At 38.2% G+C, this 24540-nt stretch overlaps 1 protein-coding gene across 1 annotated transcript in view; it reads left to right on the top strand.

The window, feature by feature from the left end:
* Positions 1-24540, top strand: part of HEATR1 (HEAT repeat containing 1) — a 39602-nt gene that overhangs the window by 13371 nt on the left and 1691 nt on the right. Inside the window, exons 16-42 of the mRNA XM_032184021.1 lie at positions 7-204; positions 1393-1576; positions 1871-2019; positions 4853-5045; positions 5553-5725; positions 6550-6717; positions 7610-7852; positions 8578-8709; positions 9289-9395; positions 10490-10633; positions 11424-11542; positions 11826-11947; positions 13297-13425; positions 13871-14101; positions 16036-16162; positions 17014-17180; positions 17738-17784; positions 18220-18343; positions 19255-19395; positions 19610-19899; positions 20564-20714; positions 21028-21186; positions 21955-22089; positions 22305-22409; positions 22503-22671; positions 23404-23558; positions 23914-24072. Coding sequence (XP_032039912.1) covers positions 7-204; positions 1393-1576; positions 1871-2019; positions 4853-5045; positions 5553-5725; positions 6550-6717; positions 7610-7852; positions 8578-8709; positions 9289-9395; positions 10490-10633; positions 11424-11542; positions 11826-11947; positions 13297-13425; positions 13871-14101; positions 16036-16162; positions 17014-17180; positions 17738-17784; positions 18220-18343; positions 19255-19395; positions 19610-19899; positions 20564-20714; positions 21028-21186; positions 21955-22089; positions 22305-22409; positions 22503-22671; positions 23404-23558; positions 23914-24072 — 4221 coding nt within the window. The remainder of the gene's footprint in view (positions 1-6; positions 205-1392; positions 1577-1870; positions 2020-4852; positions 5046-5552; positions 5726-6549; positions 6718-7609; positions 7853-8577; positions 8710-9288; positions 9396-10489; positions 10634-11423; positions 11543-11825; positions 11948-13296; positions 13426-13870; positions 14102-16035; positions 16163-17013; positions 17181-17737; positions 17785-18219; positions 18344-19254; positions 19396-19609; positions 19900-20563; positions 20715-21027; positions 21187-21954; positions 22090-22304; positions 22410-22502; positions 22672-23403; positions 23559-23913; positions 24073-24540) is intronic.

The raw sequence follows: 24540 nt of genomic DNA, 5'->3' as shown, positions 1-24540 counted from the left end.
TCCAAGGTTGATGATCTGATACTTGTTGCTGAAACAGAATCTGACAACGTGAAACAGAAAGTAACTGCTCATATAATTGGTTCCGTGCTTGTTCAGTGCTGCTGCGGTTCACAGATGAAGGAATGTTATTTTTCAGTGGCTATCAGAGTCTTCCGATTCTTGGATGAAAAAATACGAAATCTCAAATCTTGTCATCCTGCAGAGGTGAGATGTAAACAGTTAGGAGAGGGCAATTTCTTTGTAATGGAGAAATGTCTTCCATCAGAGGAACAGGCAGCTTACAAGCCTTGAGGAGGACTGAAAATCTTACCTTTGTTTCTTTTCAAAGCTGCGTAGTTGGCAACAGTAATCAAAGTTGCCGCTAAGAATTTCTCTTTTATTTTACCGCTTTGGTGAGTCCATGTTAAAAAAAATTAAGAACTGCAGTGCTTTAGCCTAACATCCCACCAAGTAATTCAGTGTGTCAGTACTTTGAGCTTGGCACCAAGTTTGGGGCATTTTTGCCAGCTACCTTGTGGCATCATGTGTTATTGTTGAGCTTAGGAATGCCAAATTTTTCAGTTGTTGAGTAAAAAGTTTGGTGACTTGTTCAATATGGGAAAGAAGGACATACAGCTAAGTATAAAAAAGAGCTTATATTAATTTCAGCTTCATGCAAGTCTTTGGAACAATATTGAAAGTGTTGCTCCTTGGTATATTGCACAGCTCCATAAGCAGTTGTATTGACATTTGTTGGGAGATGACACAGGTACAAGGAGGAGCCATCAGGCAGGAATGATGTTCAGAAGAGTATTTCTGCATCTTTCTGCTTTTATTGTTTTGCTTTATTTTTAAGCATATTTCCCATATAGGTTTGTTGTTCTTATTGTTGTTTATTTATTTAACAATGTTAAGAGTTCGTTTTTTTTCTTGTGTAAGAAACCTAGGTGAGCAGGGCTGTATTTACTTGTGTGCACTTCCTTGCATACATCTGTAGCAATACATGGTAATTGTCTATTCTTACTTCAGATGATTCCATCAAAGGGTTTTTATTTATAAAAGTATCTGAAAGATATGGATTATGTTTCCCAAACAGAGCTAGATGAAAGGATGAAACTGAACGTCCACAGAATGCTCTAACTCTTCATCTCTTTGAAGAAATATTTTAGGTGGAATTTTATTGTACCCTTTTGTTACTTTGCTTATGTATACTCTTAATCATGGCTTTAAGAGCAATTAGAAATTTTTAAACTGCAGATGCAAGTTTAAATGTAAAATGAGAATTGTAATTCACTTCATAATGATACCTGTTTTGAGGTTAGGAATGTAAAATCGCTGAACTTTAGTGCTAGATTCTGTCTTCAGTTGGATGAGATTATGACACTGTATGTTTCAATAAATTTTTGTTCACAGGAAACTCCCTCAAATTGGTCTATTGAAACAACACAGGGAAGTTTGGTGCCAATGGACTTGTTAACTGCATATATAGAAAAGCTCGATAATGACCAGACTGTTGATGCAGAGGAGTCTGCTATGTTTGTGTTTTTATTGAAAAGTTTTATTCATCACCTAAAACCTCCTCCATCCTTTCCAAAAGGTGGGTGTTAATGTTTTGAGTTTAATCTATTATACAACAATTTGAAGTTAAGGAAAGCGGGGAGTTTTTGTGTGTTGGTTTGCATGCTTTAGAGGTTTTTGGAAACAAGCAAACCTTGCTGTCCTAATCTTCTTCCACTGTTGATATTGTGTGGAGATCTGTAAAGATGTCTTGTGACCATGAAATCAGTAAAATGTATTGTCTTACTTCAAATAAAGGTGTTTATTTTCTTTTTGTTCCTGAAGTTTTTCATATGTATCCACTGTGACTGATTTATAACTTTTTTTTTCTTAGAACAAACTTGGTGGAATCCTGAATCTTTGAATCAAGATAGCCAAAACTACCTGCACCTCCTTTTGGGGCTATTTGACCTTCTTGTCTGTGGAGCTAGTGAGGGAGGCAATGTTGTTCAGTACAGAGCATTGATGAATCTCTTACTTAAGGTATTATTTTCATACTTATTTTCTTAATTATTGTTCTGAGTTACTATTCATCAAATGTTATGCAGAAATACAAAATTTTAGAGAAAGGTGAGAAAAACTGAGTATTGATCATGGAATACTGCTTGTGCCTCTGCTAGTGCTATGAGCAAACATGAGTTTAAGCTTCAACTGGTTAGTTGACCTTAACTGAATGTGGTAGGAAACTAGAGTAAAAATCAATAAATGTTGAGGCAAATCAATAAAAGTTGAGGCAAAGCTAGAGCTTCTGGTACTACCTGAGAGCAAAGCAAATGGTTACTCTGAAATTTGTTAGCTTTTAAGATTAAAAAATTAAAGAACTTCTGGAACACAGTGCATGTTTAGAAGGGAGATGAATGAAAAGATGGTAGGAGAGACTACAGAAAGTTTGTGGGATGAGGTTAGTGATGTCTTTAGTATTTTTAGTAATAATTTGCTTCTTTCACTTCTGAAGTACTGCTTACCTCTGATTTTGAGGGTGGATAGTTTGAAAAAGATAAGAATTATTAATTATTTTTGCCTGCTCCAGAGTAGTTAGTATAACTAGAAGCTAGATCTTGGTGGAATCCTAGAAAAGAGAGTAGGCTAGAGTATATCATAAGCTCTATCATTTGTTCCTGCAAGCTATGTTCAGTCTTCAGGATGCTGAGTGGGCACTCCTGTTTGATGAATAGAGATCTCTTAGGATTCCAAAGAGCATTTTACAGACAGAAAAAGTGCTACCTATTGCCAGAGTGTATGGTAAATAAGTGATTGTTAATTGATTTGGGAGACTATTAGAAGATAATGTAACTGCTTCAATATTAGAAATTATCCTCGTTGAACTTCAGACAGGAGCAAGGCTGAGATAATTGGATGTAGATGTGTGAAAAACTGAATTGAATCTTGTGGAGCAACTACTTGTTGAAGAGGTAGGGGGATGGAGACAGGACTGGGGAGATTATCTGGCCTGTATCTGAGATGGTCAGTGATCCGTGTATGATTCAGGGTTTGTTTATTTTGGTTTGTGCTCTATTATTGTAATGTCTATACATCAAATCCAGGACAAATTCTAAAAATAACATTTAGTGTGAATATTCAACACAGAAAGCTGTGCCACACAGTGAAGTTAAATGCTCAGTCCTAAGACAGTAGCTGATAGAATTCTGAAAAATCTTTCAGTTTATACAAGTGATGAAAAAAACAGGCATTACTTCCTTAGAGCACTTCTAAGACGAGGGAAAGGCTGTGGATGTGGTCTACCTTGACTTCAGCAAGGCTTTTGACACCGTCTCCCACAGCATTCTCCTCAAGAAACTGGCTGCCCTAGGCTTGGACTGGTGCACGCTTCGTTGGGTTAGAAACTGGCTGGATAGCCGGGCCCAAAGAGTCGTGGTGAATGGAGCCAAGTCCAGTTGGAGGCCAGTCACTAGTGGCGTCCCCCAGGGCTCGGTGCTGGGGCCGGTCCTCTTTAATATCTTCATCGATGATCTGGATGAGGGCATCGAGTGCACCCTCAGTAAGTTCACAGATGACACCAAGTTAGGTGCGTGTGTCGATCTGCTCGAGGGTAGGAAAGCTCTGCAGGAGGATCTGGATAGGCTGCACCGATGGGCTGAGGTCAACTGCATGAAGTTCAACAAGGCCAAGTGTCGGGTCCTGCACCTGGGGCGCAATAACCCCAAGCAGAGCTACAGACTGGGAGAGGAATGGTTGGAGAGCTGCCAGGCAGAGAAGGACCTGGGAGTGATGGTGGATAGTCGGCTGAATATGAGCCAGCAGTGTGCTCAGGTGGCCAAGAAGGCCAACAGCATCCTGGCTTGTATCAGGAACAGTGTGACCAGCAGGACTAGGGAGGTGATCGTCCCCCTGTACTCAGCTCTGGTGAGGCCGCACCTCGAGTACTGTGTTCAGTTTTGGGCCCCTCGCTACAAGAAGGACATGGAGGTGCTCGAGCGGGTGCAGAGAAGGGCGACGAAGCTGGTGAGGGGCCTGGAGAAGAAGTCCTACGAGGAGCGGCTGAGGGAGCTGGGCTTGTTCAGCCTGGAGAAGAGGAGGCTCAGGGGCGACCTTATCGCTCTCTATAGGTACCTCAAGGGAGGCTGTAGCGAGGTGGGGGTTGGTCTGTTCTCCCACGTGCCTGGTGACAGGACGAGGGGGAATGGGCTTAAGTTGAGCCAGGGGAGTTTTAGGTTAGATGTTAGGAAGAACTTCTTTACTGAAAGTGTTGTGAGGCATTGGAACAGGCTGCCCAGGGAAGTGGTGGAGTCACCATCCCTGGAAGTCTTCAAAAGACGTTTAGATGGAGAGCTTAGGGATATGGTTTAGTGGGGACTGCTAGTGTTAGGTCAGAGGTTGGACTCGATGATCTTGAGGTCTCTTCCAACCTAGAAATTCTGTGATTCTGTGATTCTGTAATATAAACATGACTGCCACTCAAAAGAGAAGATGAAAGTTCTTAATTTTGCTCTATTTTGCATATAACCATTTTCATGCTCAGTTAACACATTATAAAAATGTTCATACGGATGTGGATTTGGTCTGCAATGAAGGAAACATATACTTTATTTGTGTACCTATAGATTATGTGTTGTCTGTTCAACTAAATAAGCAGTTTGTCGAGAAACACATGGACTTTTTTTATGTATGCAAGTATTGTCATCAGAATAAGCTCGGTAACGTTTTCTTCCCAAAAGAACACTGTTTCTGACTCTAGTTTTCTCCTGTGTGCTTCTTCGGTTTGGGTGGTTTATCTGATGTGAGTAGTGGTTTGCCAAATCAAGGCTGTCCTGACCAACTGTTCTTTTTTTCTTTTTCTCTTTTATTTACATGTAAGGTACATGTAAAGGATTCAGAAGTTCTCTTCAAATTCTTTTCAATTTTATGGACTTACAGCTTTAACCTTTCAAATCATCTGAATTATGAAGTCAATGCAATGCTGCAGACTCGAGCTTTATATATTGGCTATGCAGTGCTTGTATCTCAGACATACCAAAAGAAGAAACAGCTACTATCACCACCATCTCCAGGTGAAATAGAATCTATTCATCTCTTAACTTGAGGCTTAATGACAGTATGTTTTAATTTCGTATCATTTTTCTCTATTTCATACCGTGGAGGGTTATCTCTAATAATTTATGTTTAGCTGTACTAGGCTGAGATAGATCTTCTTGCTGATTCACTGCTGCAGTTGGTAGCCCAATTTTGGAAGCAGTTGAAACAGCTTTTATTGTTGTACTTTTTTTTATTTTTTTTAAATCTTAAAGGTTTTAAAAACCAAGGTCCTATGCTGAATAAGTCAGTTATAGCATCTTTCTTTCTGTGCATTATAAACATGTGGAAGGGCAACAGTGAAGGAATTCAGAGCCACGAATATGTGAGGTTCGTGTTGTCTTTGTGTAGTCTAGATGTTTATAGTGAAAAGAGATGACTTTTAAATTCTAAATTAATTTTGATGCCTCCTCAGGACAGATACAGTAAAATTCTGACCATGGAATTCTGCTGTCTTTTCCTCTTTTCCCTCACTCTTTTTACAGTGGTGATATCTCTGCTCGTTAATTTGGGTAGTCCTGTGAGCGAAGTTCGAAGGGCTGCTCTCAATTGCTTCCACTCCTTGAGCAGGGTGAAGGAGTCTTTATTTCACCCTATTTTTCAGCATCTGGTGCAAAAGACAGAAGAGATCATATCTGACCCTACATACATAACACAGGTATTTGTGCTGTTAAGGTGTGCTTTGATACAAGTTCTGTTAGCTGCTGTGAGCTGTGATGTAAGGTAATTGGGTTAGGGAGTACTTAAATAAACCGGACATGCTTATGTCCATGGGGCCAGACGGGTTGACCCACAATGCTGAGGGAGCTGGCTCATGGCACTGCAAGGCCATTCTTAATTATCATAAGAAGAAAAAAAAAAGGTCACAGCAATTGGGAGATGTTCCCCAAACCTGAAAGCAAGCAAATATCACTTCTATCTTCAGGAAGTGTGAGAAGGATGAGGCAGAAAACTACAGAATGGTCAGCCTCACATCAGTCCCTAGGAAGGTGATGGGGAGGAGCAAGCATTGATTTATGAAGGGGGAAGTCGTGTTTGACCAACCTGATAGCCTTTTATGATAAAGAGAAGAGCTTTGTAGACAAAGGGAAAACAGTGGATGTTTACCTTGACTTTAGAAAGGCTTTTGACACTGTCCCACGTAACATTCTCATAGACAAGGGAGGTACACTGAAAAATGGCTGAACAGCCAGCATGGGATGTTGTGATCTGTGGCACAATGTGCCCTGGGAGGCAGGTCCCTAGCAGGATTCCCCAGCTGTCAATACTGGGGCCAGTACTGTTCAGTGCCATCATTAATGATCTGGATGATGGAACAGAGTATACCCACAGCAAATTGAGATACCAACTCATGGTTTATTTGCAGGTAAACAATTCAGTTTATATCTGGATTGCATTATTACAAAAGCAGTGAATAAATGTTGTTTTAAGGCACTTTTACTGTAGGGAAAGAACTTTATTTTCACTTTGTTACTGAACTAGATCATGGCAACCCTATTTGAGGAGCTTGAGACACAACCAAAACAGAAATCCCAGAAGAAAAAAATGTCAGAAGCTTTGGAAAGCATACTCGATTGTGTACAAAACCCTCTTTGCCCATCATATGTCGCAAGAAGCTTAATGAAAATTCTTCACGAAGTCCATGGTGAGGTGAGTCCAGCCATTATAGTTTTACACTTGTTCTGTCAGTATTGCACTTAAATGAAAAGCAGAAATCATGTCATTTAATAGTAATGCTGTTAAGTAACTTCATAATTTATAGATTGTTAAGCATTAAGTTGACACTTCGATAGTAAGCAGTCATGCTGCAAAATATGATTTAATGAAACACAAAATATTTTCATACTCCATCCAGGAATGTATGGGATACTGTGCTGGAGTTGTTAAGGAAACTCCTTAAGGTTACTGAAAAGCTTCAGAAGAAGGTTCTTCCAGAAGAAATTGATTGTCTTGGCTAGGTATCTGTGAATAGAGTTTTCTGTACAGAATTGTAACATAATAGGAAGTACTATTTATTTAAGTAGTTTTATGTGTACATACTAACCTCATTTTATCCTAGTATACTCAGAATTCCTATTCTCTGAGTGATGGAAAATACAAGAGTTTATTGTTCAAAAAATGAATGAAGTTACGAGTTTTTGTGTTTTTTTTTCAGTTGTATGTTTCTTGAAAGGATTGTTCGTTGTATAGAGGATGAGTGTTCTTGCCCCGTGCTCAGGTTTTGTAGGAGACAGTAGTCATAAATAATTAAAAAAAAAAAAAAAAAAAAAAAAAAAAAAGCCTTCCTTACTTTAAAAACATGAAATACTACCTACCCATCAAAGGAGAAATAGAACAGTAGCTGATGAGGAGGTACTTGTGGTAACATGACAGTAAGTCTTGTATTTTTCTTCTTTAATAGCTGTTGCATAAAGTACAGTAGGAAATGTGGTACTAGAGAGGGAACAGATGTTGCAGTAAAATGAAGCTGCACTACTGGAAGCTTGTTAAAACAAGAATGAATAAAAAGCAAACTGTTCTTACAAATTTTCTCTGTTTGCAGATAATTCTTTCTCACCTCTTGCCTGCACTAGACCGGTTGCTTGAGAAGGTCTCGAAGGAACCTGAGACAATGTTAAAAGATGAAGCTGTTTTCCTGCATCTCATACTTGGGAAGTTTAATGAACATTCAGCAACCCTCTTGTGCAAGAATCAGCAGAGTTTGGATTTATTTATTAAAAGTCTACATGCTGCCAAGAAAATCTATGAAGAAATTCCACCTTTCCAAATTACAGCACTTGGGCAGGTATGGTTTTCTAAAAGATTTTTAATTTGCTTTTGTGCTTACAGCAAATAGCAGTGTGTAGAATTGTGTATGCAAGGAGTCCGTAGTTTTTGCCTTTTCTTTCATTACAATTTTTCAAGGTCTCCACAGAATCTTTGAAACAGCTAAACAGGCTGCAAAGCTCTCTTAAACTTCTTAAACTTCACAGAAGGAGAAGTCACTGCTTGCTTCTTATCATTGTATTTGCATGCAGGTAGATACCTGTGTGATTGCCTGCAGGTACTGCTGTTCCACTGTTCTTTTCTTTGTTAGTTGTTCAGGATCTTTATTTTCTGCTTTTCTTCTGAGGAAAATATGTTAAGAAAATACAGTAGGTGACAAATAGTCTCATTTGCAGGAGGCTACAAATTCATGCTTTCTAATAGTCCAATACTTTAAAAATGAATAAATAAATAGAAGTCTAGCAACAGGAGGTATGTTCTCACCATCAGGCAAGGCATTTAGAAAAATTTTAGGAACCAATATGTCTGATGGCTATTTCAGAAGTATGTGCTTTGTATCTAAGGATTTTAGCTGTATCCAAATAGCTAGTTAGTATGTACATTTTTACTATGTATGTTCATATACATTTGTATGTTTGTCTGGGTGTGTCATACATAATCTGACATATACCCAATGTCAATTTCTTGTGATTTTGTTACTTTCTTAGAGTAAACATCTCTCTCCTTTCTTTTTCCCCTTTGTAGATTACTAAACCATTCTTTGCAGCTGTGTCAGACGGGATGGTGCAACAGAAGCTATTAAAAGTATTGTTTGACTTACTGCTAAACTGTAAGAACCCACTTTGTGCTCAGACAATTAGCAGTGTGTTTAAAGGGGTAAGTGGCAAACTCCAGAACACAGAAATATGTTCAAATGTTTTGCAGTGGTAGCATGCTGCTACACTGATTATTTATGTTCGTTGTTTGTATGTAAGGAATTAGAAACTATTTGTCATATAGTTGCGTTAGTGGCATAAAAAGTTAAATGACTGCACCTTCTAAAAGAAGGTGTTTCTGTAGAAGCCATGCATCAGTTATTTGTTATTCTGTTAATGAATTCAGTAAAAGTCACTTCTTTCTGCTACATTGGTTTCAATTTTCTGGGTAAAAACTGGTTTTGTTTTGTTTTTTAAACTGTTATTAGAAGACTTTTCCTGAAATACATTCATTGTAGCTGTCATATAGCAATTTATTATTTTACTTGCACTTGAAATCACTTCCTCATTTTATTTGCTGCAAGAACTACATTTAGGACAGGCATTCAGAAATTAAGCTGATAAGACTTAAATAGATGGATTGTACACCCATATGTGCATGAAAGGGATGTGTTCAAAAAAAACAAACAGCTGGAGGGGTCATAGATGTGTGGCGTGACACATTGTTCATGTGTAATTGAAGTATTGTTTTTTGTTTCAGATTTCGGTGTGTGCTGAGCAGATTGTCACAGAACTCGAGCCACCTGAGAAAACCAGAAATCTGACCACCGTTCAGCAAACTAGAAGGCAGAAAATGCAGCAACAGAAGTAAAATAACTAGAAATATAAAAATATTTTCTGTACAGTTTGAAAACACCTTTCATTTAGTACATTTCATAATTGGTATTGAAAGCACGACTATCTTTTTCTTAATTTTCTGTGTGTTAAAATAACTCTGAGCTATTTTCAGCAGCAGAAAACCAACCCATGTTGCTGTTTTAGAACAGATTAGTCCTAATTAAAAAAAAAAAATCCTCTTGTAGAACTTCTGATGTTGGCTTTTGGTTTTGTAGGTATTAAACTTTATTGGTAAAAAAAAAAAAAAAAAAAAAAATCGTATGGACAGCTTACTGTACACATGGCTAACCTAACGATGTACTTCCAAGTGTTGCTGTTAGTCAGCTGCAATAAGGTATTTTCTTTTAGTTAAAATGGAAATACAACCAAATTTTCAAGTCTTCATCTTGTTTCTTCTTCCTGTTCTCATAAGGAAGAAGCTGTTCCGTACACTGTACTTTTTTTTTTTTTTTTTTTTAATCATCAGCTGTTGGACACTGTTGAAACAGGATTTTGGGTTGGTTTTCTTGGCATGACCTAGAATAACAGTTCTTATGTAAGAACATACATAAGAACTTGCTTTAGTTCACTTGACATTTTTTAATGATCTTGACTCATTAGATTGATCCATCAGAGTTTATGTACACACGTACATAGATACGTGTCCATTGCACTCATACTCAGTGGTTAGACAAATAGTAGTTCAGAAGGTGCAAGTTTCCTGAATGACAAGCAGATCAGAATTTTGGCAATTATTTAATAATAGTCATTTATTTTTTTCCTCACAGCAGTCTGCTTCATCATGTAGACTTCGTATACACAGAAGTTGTGCTATGCTTGCTTATTTTTTCGAGTTCAGTCTGGTTTTAATTTAATTGTTTAAAATGTTTTGCTGTTTCAATCAAAAGTCCACATATTGCCACCTCCCAGGAGAAGCAGTAAAGGATATTATTTGAAAGAAATACTTTTCTTTTTTACTTACATATCTGTTCCCTGAAACACTGTAATATTTACTGTAGTATTTTATTTGCAATTGTATATCCTGATCGTATATCCTGATTATATGTCCTGTCTTACCTTTCTAGAAAGCCACAAGATGCAGAATTGGCACCAGAAATGAGCCACTTCAGCTGGCAGAGGGTTATGCTCATTCTGGAATTACTGCAGCATAAGAAGAAACTGAAACGTCCACAGGCACTTGTGCCTGCACTTTTTAACCTGCTGAGCCGGTAATTTTGCCTCTCTAAAACATGAGTCTTTGAGCATGCTCTTCTGCATCAGATATTGTAAAGCATTAAAATGTGGGCTGCTTTCTCTCTGCTTCATTTCCAGGTTCTGTAGCTTGTTTTTTTTTGTGTTTTTTTTTTTTTTTTTTTCCTTTACTTCTTCTACTTCTTTTAGGTAAATCAGATATATATCATATATATATATATCTATTTATATCAGGTTTATAAATCTGATATAAATAGATTTATATAAATCTGATATAAATAGATTTATATCAGATATAAATAGGAAGGGAATGGGAGGTAAAACAATGTGGTGAGCTCCTTGAGATGGTTATCTGTTATCTAGCTTTTTATGTGAAGACTTTGTTTCTCAGGTTCTTGGGAGTGTTAAGAAGGATGACACCTGTGGTAAAACTGACACAAATGACAGGACTTACCTTTTGCAGAACTATTATAAAATACCTTGAGCTTTAAAATTCCTCCCAAAACATTGTAGAACTGCCTTCAACCAGTGGAACCTGAGAGAAGTATTGCTCTTCATGTCAACCCTATATTCAGGCAGTTACTAAAGGTTGTTTTGTGTGTTGTTTGTTTGTTTGTTTTTGCTTATGTCTTTGTGTAGACTGGCAATCGTATGTCAGGCTATCATCTGATACTCCTTATAGCACTTTGATAAATGTCTTTTATTAGACAAGCTGATGTGTTTGAAACCAAAAAAGAAGAGAGACTTATAAATGAAAGCACTTACCTTCTTTTTCAATCTCTCTTCAATTTCTTCCTGAATGTATAGGTGTCTGGAACCTCAGGCATCGGAAGAAGAAAATATGGAATATACAAAGCAGTTGATCCTCAGCTGCCTGCTAAACGTCTGTCAGAAATTGTCTTCAGATGGTAGCAAAGTACCAGCAGGTAAAAATTGCAGACTTATTTCTTGGTACTCTCACCAGTACAGTCTCTAGCTTTTTTCTTTTTTGAGTCTGCATTGTGTTGAAGAGAGATAGCTTACCCTGTAATGTATACAAGCTCGTCCTACTAATTGTGGGATTTTGTTGTTGTTTGTGTGTTTTGTTTTTTTTTGTTAGATCCTTTAGGTATGGTCTGCAAATTGAAGCCATTGCTTGAGTGTACTCAAGTTTATTCCTGCATAATTTACCATTAGGGTATATATTAATTAACTTTTTTTTGCTTGCAGATGTCCTTGATAAAGAAAAATTCAATGTGGAACTGATAGTTCAGTGCATCAGGGTATCTAAAATGCCCCAGACACATCATCATGCACTGCTTCTCCTTGGTGCCGTTGCTGGCATGTTTCCTGTAAGTAGTACCTGAAGATACAGAGTTTTTCTATTGGAAGAACTTTCCTAAAAGGAGCAAGAGGCAAAATTTACAAGTTCTCTGATGTTTTAGGGTCTTCTACTTTGTTTTAAAACAAACCTCTGTATTGATAGTTTGGTCATGTATCATTTATGATTTGCAACGAAGAGGGTTAGAAATGGAAAGAGCTTTCTAACAACAGCTCTGCCTCACCTTTAAATTCTCTGTTCTGGTACATTGTTTCTTCTTTCTCTTCCTTTTCTATGAAGGAGAGAGCATCCAACCCAGTAATATATGTATTCTTACAAGTTTGTATCTCATACAATGAGAAATGTAGTTGATGATGCAATCAGGTTTGCTCTGATTTTAATTGACCATAAGCAGGTCTTCTCTTCTATGGATTGAAATTTGACAGTACTCTTTGAAGTACAATTCTTTTGCTCTGGAATTGTGAAAGCAGCAAAATGTACACAAATGTATCAAACTCAATTTGCATCTTTATCTTTACCTGAGTGCTTTCTCCACACATTTGGAGTGCTACTTTTTCCCCCAGAGTCAAAAGAGATGTTCTTGACAAACTTTTGGAGGGTTTGAGTTCGTTTTTTTTATTTTGGTGATTATTTTTCTTTGTCACCATCTTACTACTATCACCTACTGTAGAGCTAAGCTTTTATTACACATTAATATTCACTGTGACAGGGTTTTCAATTTCAGTATAAAGACAAATATTTGGTAAAAGTCTTATCTTTCTCTTTATATCTATAACGCTGCTTTAGGTCACTAAACCTAAATGACAAACGTAGCCATATCTGGGACAAAATCTAGGAATCTAATTCTTGAGCCAAGTGACACCACTAATTCAGCACTCTCGAAGTAATATTGTGATTACAATCTAGCCAAAAAAAGGCCGAAATGTTAATATCAGTACTGCTGCTTTCTATTGTATCACTGTACATGTTTCAGAAATATAAAGGAGGGGGGCTGTGTAAGAGCTGGAAATCTCCTGAAGGCTGGTTTTGCTTGTCATACTACTGTAGCACTGGGTTGAAGAATGCAGAGCATATGATGAAACTCAACTGTCAGTTTCCACTCTTCAGTTATTTGCTTGGAAGTCAATCTCGTTCTCTAAGTAGTATTTAGAACTGTAACAATAACATATAGTGTCCCTTAAGACTACTTGATATGTTAAAAATAAGTTTAGTGGCAATTTTGGGAACATAGCAATGATTCTCATTTTCTTATATAGGAATCTAGTGATGTTTGTGGTAGTGAGTAGATGCCTTAAGGTACAATGTACTGTGCAACTCTGTTTAAAAAACAAACTAATCTCATCTGTCTTTTTATTCCAGGATAAAGTTCTCCATAACATTATGCCCATTTTTACATTCATGGGAGCAAACGTCTTGCGTCTGGATGATACTTACACATTTCAAGTAATAAATAAGACAGTGCAGATGGTTATTCCTGCTCTTATACAGGTAAATTTGTCTATACAATGAAAAGCAGTAGAATAAATGGTTTGGAATATTGGTAATAGAATATGTTTGTATCCAATTCTAAGATTACTTTTAAGTAGCTAGATAATAAATGATATATAATAAATATGTTAACAAACTACTCATCCAATCAACTGAATTTATCAAAACTATTGCTTTTTTAATCGTACAAGCAACTGCACTTCGTAAAAGGTTTAGGAAAATAGTACCACAGTTGTACCTAAAGCGGATCTAAAACATACTTTGTGTTCTAGTTTTTTACCATAGAGACAGCAGGCAAGTTCAATACTATAACAAAATTTCTTTCAGTTTATACTTGTGGCAATACTGGTATCAGACAAACAGCACTTTCTCTCACCTGCTGGATTTACAGGAAAGAACTTGTTTGTGATAATCTGTTTGAACTGCTGTACCTGTACTTAAATAGGCTGAAGACAGCGACTTGTCAGAGTCCTCAGGAAGTGTGGAAGAGGTGGTGATAAAAATCATTCGTGTGTTTGTGGATGCCTTGCCCCATGTGCCGGAGCACCGCCGCCTGCCCATCCTGACCCAGCTGATAACTACAGTGGGAGGAGACAGGTTCCTCTGGGTTCTCCTGGTGCTGCTATTTGAGCAGTACGTCACCAAAACTGTGACTGCAACATCAAGCACAGACAAGGTTAGACTAGTGGGGTTGACCTTTTCCTCAAAGACTGATCTCCTTTCTGTTCGTAGTCATTCCTTTAAGAAGGTGCAAGATAAGGCCTTATTTTACTCTAAAAGAAATAGTGAGCTCTGAGCTTGTACTTTAGCAGAACCTGGTGGTGATGTTGACTACATTTTGCATGGCAGATACGAAATATTTTTGTCCTTGAGCCTGGACATACTGTCAGATCATATTGTACAGCAGTACTTGACTTGAAAAGCTGATAGTCAAATGATGTAGTTCTTTAAAAAACATTTAACTGTGTTGAAACATAATTTTGGTCTTCCAACTATCAAGGTAAGAATTCTCTTATGCCCAAAATACGTAGAAGCTGTTGCTGCTTTAGTGTTGGCAGGCCCTGGCATTAGGTGAAAACATTGCTTATAGGTAAAACAAAAGGGATTACTAAAAGAACACAGGTGAGAAGATATGGTCTTTGCTATAATCTCTTGCTCGAGGTGCAGAAATCAGTGTTTCTATGCCTGCCTTGTAAAGCACTAGGAGCCCTGTGGTCAACTGAGTCAGCATGGTGAGCTGGAGGCTTTGGTTGGTTTAGGGCTGTGCCTTTGGACAAGCGCCAGAGCAGATCCAAGGAAAGCAGCAGTTTAGGTTCAGCCCTCTTGCCAAACAGCAGTCATGGGGGCACAGTTCTGGGCCAGAAGGCAAGCATGTCCCATGCAGCCTCCTTGCAGCAGTGAGTAACAGACGGGTTTCACCCTGGCCAGGAGCCTGGAGCAGCCTCCTAGCAGCTGAGGCGCCTTGCTTCTTCATTGGGCTTCATTTTCTAGTTACAGGCTTTCAGTCAAGTCTAAAATCATTCATGGCCTTTCTTTGTGAGTATTCCTGTATATAATGATTTCTCATTACAATCAGAATTGACATGTAATGCCGTTTTGTGAGGTTGAGCCCCAAATGCTACGCTGTTTCTAGGTGGCTCCAGTCTTCTAAGTTAGCTGCCAGGCAGTTCTCTGATGTTTCTGCTGGAAGCCCTTTGACTTTGGATCCATTTTACTTTTGTATGTCTGTCTAAAGTTTGGATGTGATTTAAAGTTTAGGTGGTATATATCATTTTCACCACTTGATAAGATGAGGGGCAATGGCCTCAAGTTGCACCAGGGGAGGTTTAGGTTGGATATTAGGAAAAATTTCTTTACTGAAAGGGTTGTGCAGCATTGGAACAGGCTGCCTAGGGAATTGGTTGAGCCACCATCCCCAGAAGTCTTCAAGGAACGTGTAGATGTAGAACTTAGTAGCATGGCTTACTGGTGGACTTGTCAGTACTAGGTTAAAGGTTGGACTAGATGATCTTAGAGGTCTTTTCCAACTTGAATGATTCTATGTATGGAAAGATAACCCCCCATACTCTTCACAAATTACTCCTTTTCTGATTGATTAGAGGACATTTTTTATGTTAAATGTATGAAAGCTGCTAAAAATGTGGGAAAGAGCTAATTTCATTATACGGATAAGTATTTCTGAGCACTCTTACTTTTGTCTTATTTGACAAAATATCTGAGTAGTATGGGATACTACTCAGGTGTGCCAGTCCTGGCTGTCCTGTAGGATATCTTGAGTTATTCTTTTCATCAGGGTATGAAATGGCTAGAGACACCCCTAATGAAATGTGGATTATTTCACCATTACCTCACTAGCTGAGGTTTAGGGCAAATAGCCTATGCCAGAAGGTGAGGTTATTCCTGATGCTGTTTAGTAGATGGAGTGAGATGATATTTTCTCTCCCCACCCTCAGGAACTCTTAGATTCTCTCTGAGGCTTGCTGCTGTTGCCCCAGTGCTAACCCTGGCAGTATGCAGCTCCCCATGGCATGTTCACAAACTGACTGAGGAGTTTGAGGTCTTATTTTAATTCTTGAAATAAACGTTTCTCTCCTTTTAAACTATAAACAGGATGCTGTGCTGGAAGCAGACACAGAATTTTGGATTTCCATCTGTTGCGAATTTAATATACATTCACAGTTCCAGAGCATGATGAAAATAATCCACTACTTGACAGAGCTGCCAGAGAACAAAGAAGGTAACTGCAAAACAGAACAGCAAAAGTACATGAACCTCCCTTTACTCCTCTAGATAGAAACTGGGGGATACAGAATTGCCCTAATGATTTATTCCTCCCTGCCTTTTATAAAATGGTTAAGATATGTGATTACTTCTTTTTTGATGTACATTAATTATAGATTGGAGTGCTTAGAATCAAACAGCACTCCTCATTTAGAAGGTCCATTGAATCATTTAATTGAAATAAATAGCTGTTACTCATAGCAGATGAGATGACAGGGACTATCTGTTGGGGGAGTTGTTTGTACTTTGTTTGCTTTTGTTTTTTAAGGTTTCTTTTTTTTTTCTTCTACAATGTAGTGAAGCATTAACTAATTAATATGTTTTAATACTTTTCCAGTCTGTTATTTCAAAGAGCATTGAGAGGGAGGGTGTGGCTGGTTGTTTCTTTTCAAGAAAGGACTAGGTGGATTTGATGTTCAAATAAATTTTCTTAGCCAGGAAGGGCCTGGTAGTGACAGTGAAAGCACTTTTTCCAAGTATGTCACACAGTGTCTGTGGTCCTTCCTCTCAAGTCTTTCATGTTTGTAGCCAGTGTGCTATAGCTTTAGCTTCATGAAGATCCTTAACATAAAAACAGATCAGAAGCAAGGGCAGTGAAATGGCACTGCTGTTTTTGAGGCTATTGAAACAGAAAAATTATCTTTGTGGTTTTTTTGGTTGTTTTTTTTGGAACTTTGACATTATTTTGGATACAGCAGAATGATTGTCCTCAATAGCCACTTGACTGTAATTACACTTTTTCTGTAATCAGAAATCAAATGTCTTATTTTCATGTCTGCAAATTTGTTTTGGGAATGTTTTCAACAGATGATCCTGGCCCAAAAAAATCAAGAACATGCAAGACAAAGCTGAAAAATCAGGATGGGCAGCTTTTTAATGTGGAGTCTCACTCAGGCAAACAACTTCGACATTTCAAGTTCTTGTCAGTCTCCTTCATGTCACAACTTTTAACTTCTCAGAGTTTGGTGAAAAAGGTAATTACACTTAAACTGATCTGATTAAGTAACTGTGCCGTATGTAATAGATGAGGTTTAATTTGCTTTTTAGTATGATTTTATACTCAAAGAGGATGAAAGAATGTGCCATCCAGTATATCTTGCTGACACCTTTATTTACACAGCTTTGAAGCCTTCCAGTAATGTTCATTATTTTATAATAGTGCCTTTCCAGATAGACTCAGTTTGTGCAATTGATGATTAGGTTAAAAAGAGAAATTCAGGCCCCAGTGAATTCCCACTGGCTTTATGGAGTCTGGGATTTCACTCAGTTTGTATAATCCAAGTTTGGAGTGAGACTCATACTATTAACTCCAAAAAATATATATATTAATGTTAAAAATCTGGCTGTGGATCTAGCTGGAAGTGGTTTCCAGTATTTTGACTGAACATCATCTACCAACATGAAATGTTTGTTTGCTACTGTGACTGTACTGCATAAGGGTCTCAGATATTCTTCTATAACAATGCTAAATTGAAAATGTGAGGAACTGAAAATTTTCACAGTTAGCATTTTTATTCTCTTTCTAAACCAGATAGTTGAATGTGAAGAAACAGAAGAGCTACAGAAGTTGGAACAGAGGTATGCTTTATATCTGCTCCACTCCTATTTCTAGCCTTTATTGTAACCGGGGAATGTTTTTTTTGTAAGTGTAGTCCCATCAGAGTATTTTTTTTCCCAAATGTTTTCCAAGGATACTTTTAATATCCTCAGCAATGAGCAGTATTTATTATACACAAGTTACTTTTTTTACTTGGTCATAAATATGTTGCTGTTAGGATGAAATCTTTAAAATTATTCTAGATTTTTTAGCAAAATATATTGCTTCAATCGTAGGGAAATATATATATATGCGTATGTGTACATATATATATGTATATATATAGTCTCTCTAGTAGGTGTTTCATTTTCCTTTTTTGTTGCCGTTTTGTTTGTGAAATGCTATGCATTGTAGGAACCAAGTTGACTACTTTAGTGTCATTGTTACTTACTAAAAGATTCTTGCTTCCTGTCTAGGCTACTAGAAGATGTTCTTCACTATATAAACACTGTGGCATCCTCAGTGGAAGGAAATGCAGACAAGCCAACAGCCAAATTTTGGAGGGTTCTTCTTGGCAAGTCCTATGAAATGATGGATAAAGTAGGTCTCGTCTCATTGGCACTCTTGTTAACAGTGGGACATTCCTGCTTTATTTATTAATGCAATTAATAACCAATGTAGGATTTATTTTTTTTTCTGAATTAATCTTTATTGATTAATTAATCTTTATTAATTATTCTTTACCTGCTGCCTCATTGTTTGAGTTCTTCTAGCACTTTCAACAACTACATCTAACAGCTTAGACAGAACAAGCAGAAAAAAAAAGTCTGGAATGCTTTTTTCCTCTAGTGTGTGTTCTGCTGGCTGGAAGCAGTTGTTTCAGTAACCATGTGGTGGAGAACAGTGGCTTTTGGCAGCATTACTCCATGTTAAATCATTTTATGAGTTCACTAATGCTTATGGAGCTGCTATGTATTTCTATGTGGAATTTAGATGGAGAAAAATTGTTATGATTTTCTTTCTGATCTTTTTCTGATCAGAAGTGTACTTGTGGAATTGGATTGACTGTCTAGTAACATCAGTGGTGCTGTGAATCATAAGTCTTTTCAGTCTTTGTATGAACAGGTGGTATTATTTCTTTTGCCTGTGAAGCACATTCCAGTTTTCATGTTGTTTTTGCACAAGGCACCATTATAAGTATTTTAAGGGAAGGAAGGATAACTAACCAGTGTAGGCATGAGAAAAATGAAATTGCTGAGAAAATATTGAAACTAGTGGGTATTGGTTGGTTAGCAGCCAGCAAACATACATTAAGTACTATAACTGGAACCTCCTTTGGATTTTTTTGCCTGCCTCAGATACAGCATGGCTGGCCTATCCTCTCTTCTTTGATCCTGAAACCCGTGGGGAAAGCTGAGACGAATTCTGCCTGTCTTTATGGTGTTGTTAATGCTGTGTTTTATGGTGGTGTTAAGCCTTTATGGTGTTGTTTTATTTGTGATCTCTTGCAGGTCAACGCCTTACTGCCAACAGAAACCTTCATCCCTGTAATTAGGGGACTCATGACAAATCAGCTGCCATCTGTGAGACGTAAGGCAATGGACCTTTTGAACAATAAGGTACAGCAGCGCACAAGGTGGCAGAAGAGCCAGGTGAGGCTAAGTCATTAAACTCCGTTCTTTAGCAGAAATAAAGAGAGAGAGTGATGTAGAAGTGGTTTGCTCTGTGTAGGAATGTCAAGTATCAGTGTCCTCTGTCAGGCAGCTTTTGAGAGGGGTGGTTAGATGTAGGCTGCCTGCCCAGTTACCTTGCAGAGTCTGGGTTTCTAATTGTGTCCTTCAAGCGTTTGTTCTTTTGTCCTCCCAGATCCGGCAGCTCTTGGAGCTAGTTCCTGAGCTCATCGCAATTGTGCAGTGCAAAAGAAAGGAAGAGGAGGAGGAGCAAGCCATCAACAGGCAAACTGCTTTGTTCAGCCTCAAACTACTCTGCAAAGGTTTTGGCACAGAAAATCCCATGCCATTTATACCTGTTTTGAAAACTGCCATTGATCTGATTTCTTCAGAGAAGGAGGAAAAGAATGTGATGGGAAGTGCTTTCCTCTGCATAGCTGAGGTCACCTGTACGCTGAAGGCCCAAACAATCCCTCAGCTCCCAAGGTATTGTTGGATTCTTTTTGATAGAATCAGCAGCAGGAGAAAGTAATTATAATGAAAGGCATTACTGAAAGAAGGAATGCTGATGAAGGCTAAGTGGACAGTCTGACCATTTTTTTTTGTGTGTAGACAAGAATCGAGGTGTTTGTAGTGCTTCAAGTGCTACAGAACTGAGAAGCTAGTCGGCAAATTGCAGGAGACTTTTATAATTGGTACAGGTCATTATAGAACTGTGTGCTGCCCTGAAGGGAGATGCAGTCCTTATGGCTATAGAAAGTCAGACTTTTTTTCTTTTTACTGTAGAGTAGGTTGTAGTTAAAAACATGAGAACCAGTGCAGTGGGAAACACCGCGTGTTGCATTCTTTTATTCTGCCTATTCAGGAAGAATTCATGTATCTAACCTGTTGCTTTTAAGACTGTTTTATCTAATTACAAATATAAATTTCTCATCGTCATTAAATATTTCATCTAAATCTGTTCTTCATTATCCCTGGAAAAAAAATACAGCAGAAAAGCCCAGAATACTGAGTTTTCCCAAGTACACATGTAAAAATTCATGTGAAAATAGTCCCTGCAGGCCTAAAGGCAGGATTTTATGTGACTCGAAATGTTCCTCCAAATAATCAGTGGTTTCACCTCTCCGTATTTTTGCTTGCTTATTCACAGGCTGATGCCAGCACTATTGAAGACTTTAAAAAATAAGAAGGAGCTCATCTCCAATGAGATTTACTTGTTAAGTGCCGTGACTGCTCTGCTGAAGGTTGCAGAAACATTACCACACTTCCTTAGTCCTTATCTCATGGATTGTTTGCTGCAGGTGAGCCATCTGACTCCTGCAGATATGAAGGACTCCTACAGAATCTGCCCAGTGCAACAGCCCTAGTAGGGCAATTCTGATCTTCTGCCACTGATGTGGGCGTTTTTTCAGGGTTTGGTCTTCTGAAGACAGTGAAGCTCTGCACACAGACATCCTACTGTAATGTGTCCCAAGTGGTACATACAGCAAAATTCCAGTCTGACATTTGTAACAGACAACTATTATAAAATTTATAATAGTAATAATAATAATTCTTGAGTTAGGCAACTAAAACAACTTAAAGAACTTCATTTTTTTCTGGATTTCCTGATAGGTTGTCCGCCTGGAGAGGATTGTGGTTGAATTTGGTCCTTCTTCCCAGATAAGTGTACGTGTAACATCATTGAAAAGTATCCTAGCTACAAAGCTTGCTCCCAGAATACTCGTGCCTGCAGTTACTAAGTGCTACAGTGAAGTGGCAAATAACCGAAAGGTGAGAATTCTTTCATTCATTTGCATTGTAACTACAAATACGCTTTTCTTTTGTGGTGGGTTGACCCTGTCTGGCAGGTAAGCCCCCAACCAGTCACTTGCTCACCTTCCTGTTGTGGGATGGGGGAAAAAATTGAAAGTGAGAAGAAAAAAAAAAAAAGGGGGGTTAAAAATAAAAAAATAAAGGAGGTTAATAGAGAAGGAAGAAAAAAAAAGTAGTACAGAAACAGTCACTTGCCCCCAGCAGACAGATGTCTGGTCAGTCTCCAAGAAATGGCTGCCTTGGAGAAACTCTCCCCTCGTTTTATTGCTGAGCGTGATGTTACATGGTACGAAATACTGTGTTGGTCAGTTTGGGTCAACTGACCCAGCTGTGTCCCCTCCCAGCCTCTTGCCCACCTCCACCCTATTTACTAGGGCAGCGGAGTGAGAAACAGAGAACATCTTGACACTGTACAGTCACTGTTTAGCAACAGCTAAAACACTGGTGCATTATCAACACTTTTTTGATCACAAATCTAAAACACAGCATCATATGGACTGCTGTCCATTAACTCCATCCCAGCCATGACCAGTACAATCTTAAATTATCTCTTTTCTTTTATACTGCAAAAGTGAGTCAGGAAAACGTACAGCAAAAAAGTTCAGTTATTCTCTAGTATTTTCACGAGTAAATGTGAGAAGTGCAAAATCAGGTTCCCTTGTCAAGTTTCTCAGTTACTGTCAGTGTCACAGTTGTCTTTGTCTTGCTTTGCTTTTGTTCTGGCAGAACTGTGTGGGTCCCCTGATGAACATCCTGAAGGAGCACATTGTCGTTATGGAGAAGGATCACCTCATCTCCCATCAGTCTGAGCTGACAGCATTTTTCATGACAGCCCTGGACTTCCGCACAGAGCATGCCCAGGTAGCGTGTTTAGGGGAACAAACAGGCAGCTCAATTTCTCATGCTAATTCTATCAGTTATTTTTTGGGTATCAAATATTCTGTTCTGAAATTGTTCAAGGGGTTAGAAAATATTATGGTTAGGTACTTAGCCTGAAACAGAGAGAACTAAAACTTGCTTTGGAAGTTCAGATTCTTACATTTCAAATTTAGAATCATGTTTTTTAATTTTTACAGGATGATTTGGAGGAAGTTGGTAAGACAGAGACATACATTATTGACTGTCTAATAAGTATGGTTATGAAACTTTCTGAGGCTTCCTTCAGACCCCTCTTCTTCAAGGTAAGGAATTTAATGGTAATTCATCTGCACCAGCATCTTTGTATTCTCCAGTGCGCACACACAGGAATAAGCTAATTTGCATTTCACTTTCAGCTCTTTGATTGGTCCAAAACAGAGAGTACCCTAAAAGATAGGCTCCTGACATTCCATCGGTTAGCAGATTGCATTGCAGACAAGCTCAAGGGTCTCTTCACCCTGTTTGCTGGTCACTTAGTGAAGCCGTTTGCTGAAACACTGAACCAGCTCAATGTTTCAAAAACTGGTAAGTTTTAAGTTACTAACTACAGAGAAACGTTGACAGGCTAATTACAACTGCTGAAAGTTTCATCTTACAGCAATGTATTTCACAGCACATACCCCTCACTGCTCTCTCTCTTCTTTCTCTCATAAATAAGACATCTTTCTTATTCTGATGGAATCAAGGGATAATTTCCATCCATAGGCTCTGGACTGCCAGTACAAAGCTGAGACCACATGAAAACTTCCAGTGTCAGTCCTTGTGAGTTCCATGAGACTGAAATTGTGTGGAAAGAAGGTGACTTGCTTCTGGCAGTTGCCTGTCCTTACATATTTTTTCCATTCACTGACTTACCTGATGTGCCAACCTACTACTACCTGATGCATTCAGACTGTGCTTTCTTGGCAAAAACAGATACTATTTCTTTTGTATGGGAACTACTTCCCTATTGTATTTGTAGTGAGCTGCACAAATTCTTCATAGCCACAGGGATAGCGATGAACTTTCTGATAGCCTGTGACTATTCCCTTTTATCCCCAGCTGATTGTGAATTGCAGCAGCGGACCGGCTAGGGCATTAGCTAAAAGTCAGATAACATACAGCATCTACTTTATTACTCTGACTGACAACTACATAATTGATGTGCAGTACATCCCTCAGCTGTATTCACAACTAACAGCATTTCTAGCTTGTAGAGAAGTTGAGTATTTCCCATTTTTGTAAACTTTGTGTTTTCCCTCCTGTATTGATATATAGATGAAGCTTTCTTTGATTCTGAGAACAGCACCGAAAAGAGCTGCTTACTGTTGCAGTTTACCATGGACTGTCTGCATAAGCTCTTCCTGTATGACACCCAGAAGTTCCTGAGTAAGGAAAGAGCAGAAACCTTGATGATGCCTCTGGTTGATCAGGTATTGACAAACATAGAAAAGCAATTCATATCAAATATTTTTTCCATATGAGGATTTCTTTTAAAACTATCAATCCTCTCCTTTCACAGAAAGGGGAGAATTAATTCATTCTTTCAGCTACAGACAGTATTAACTGCTTCACCTGACGCTTTAGTTTACTGATTCTTTTATCATCTTTCTAAACTTCTTTACTCCACAAGGTTCATGCACATTACTCAACTCGTGCAGACCACTGCCCTCCCGCTAATGATCTTTGACCCATCTCCTGAGTACCTGAAAGCCTATGCTAGAAGCAGCATTTTTAGCTGGGTTTATCTGATCCTGGATCTGTCTGACAAGCATTTTGTTTCCACAGCTAGAAAATATGCTTGGAGGAGATGAGAAGTTCCAGGAAAGAGTGACAGCACACCTGGTACCCTGCCTAGCGCAGTTTTCAGTGGCAATGGCAGATGATTCTCTTTGGAAACCACTGAATTACCACATCCTGCTGAAAATGAGGCATACCTCTTCTAAGGTTGGGAGTTAATACAATCTGAACTGTTTTTTCTTTGTTGCATTAGAAAATGTTAAGTGTCCCAAAAATAGAAGTGGATTAGCTAACTCACTGTTAAAATACTAGCTTCTAAAGTTAGGATACTAGACCACTGATGTTTTACTACTCTACCACCAAGTTCCCAAGATGCATGCAATGCATCCGTCTGTTTTTCCTCTAAGCCATTAATTTTCTACAAGTAGATGTCTTCCATACTGTTGATTTTATTTTTTCGTTTGTTTGTTTGTTTTAGATTTGGTATTTGTTTGAATAGGAGCTAACCTGTTTGTACGTAAAGAAAAGGGTGCTTTAGAAAGTGTAAGATAGTTACTTATCAACTTTCAGACCTGTTTAATGTATAGAGCTTTGTCATGACCTATTTGACTGGTTACAAGTATTCAGGGGGAGTATATTTTTAAAGTAACTTAATATCTGGATTAAGATAGAGTA

The sequence above is a fragment of the Aythya fuligula genome, chromosome 3, assembly GCF_009819795.1.
Source record: "Aythya fuligula isolate bAytFul2 chromosome 3, bAytFul2.pri, whole genome shotgun sequence".
In the NCBI taxonomy this organism is placed as follows: Eukaryota; Metazoa; Chordata; class Aves; order Anseriformes; family Anatidae; genus Aythya; species Aythya fuligula.
Note: the sequence above shows the minus strand (reverse complement) of the source record. Positions and strands in the feature narration are given on the sequence as shown.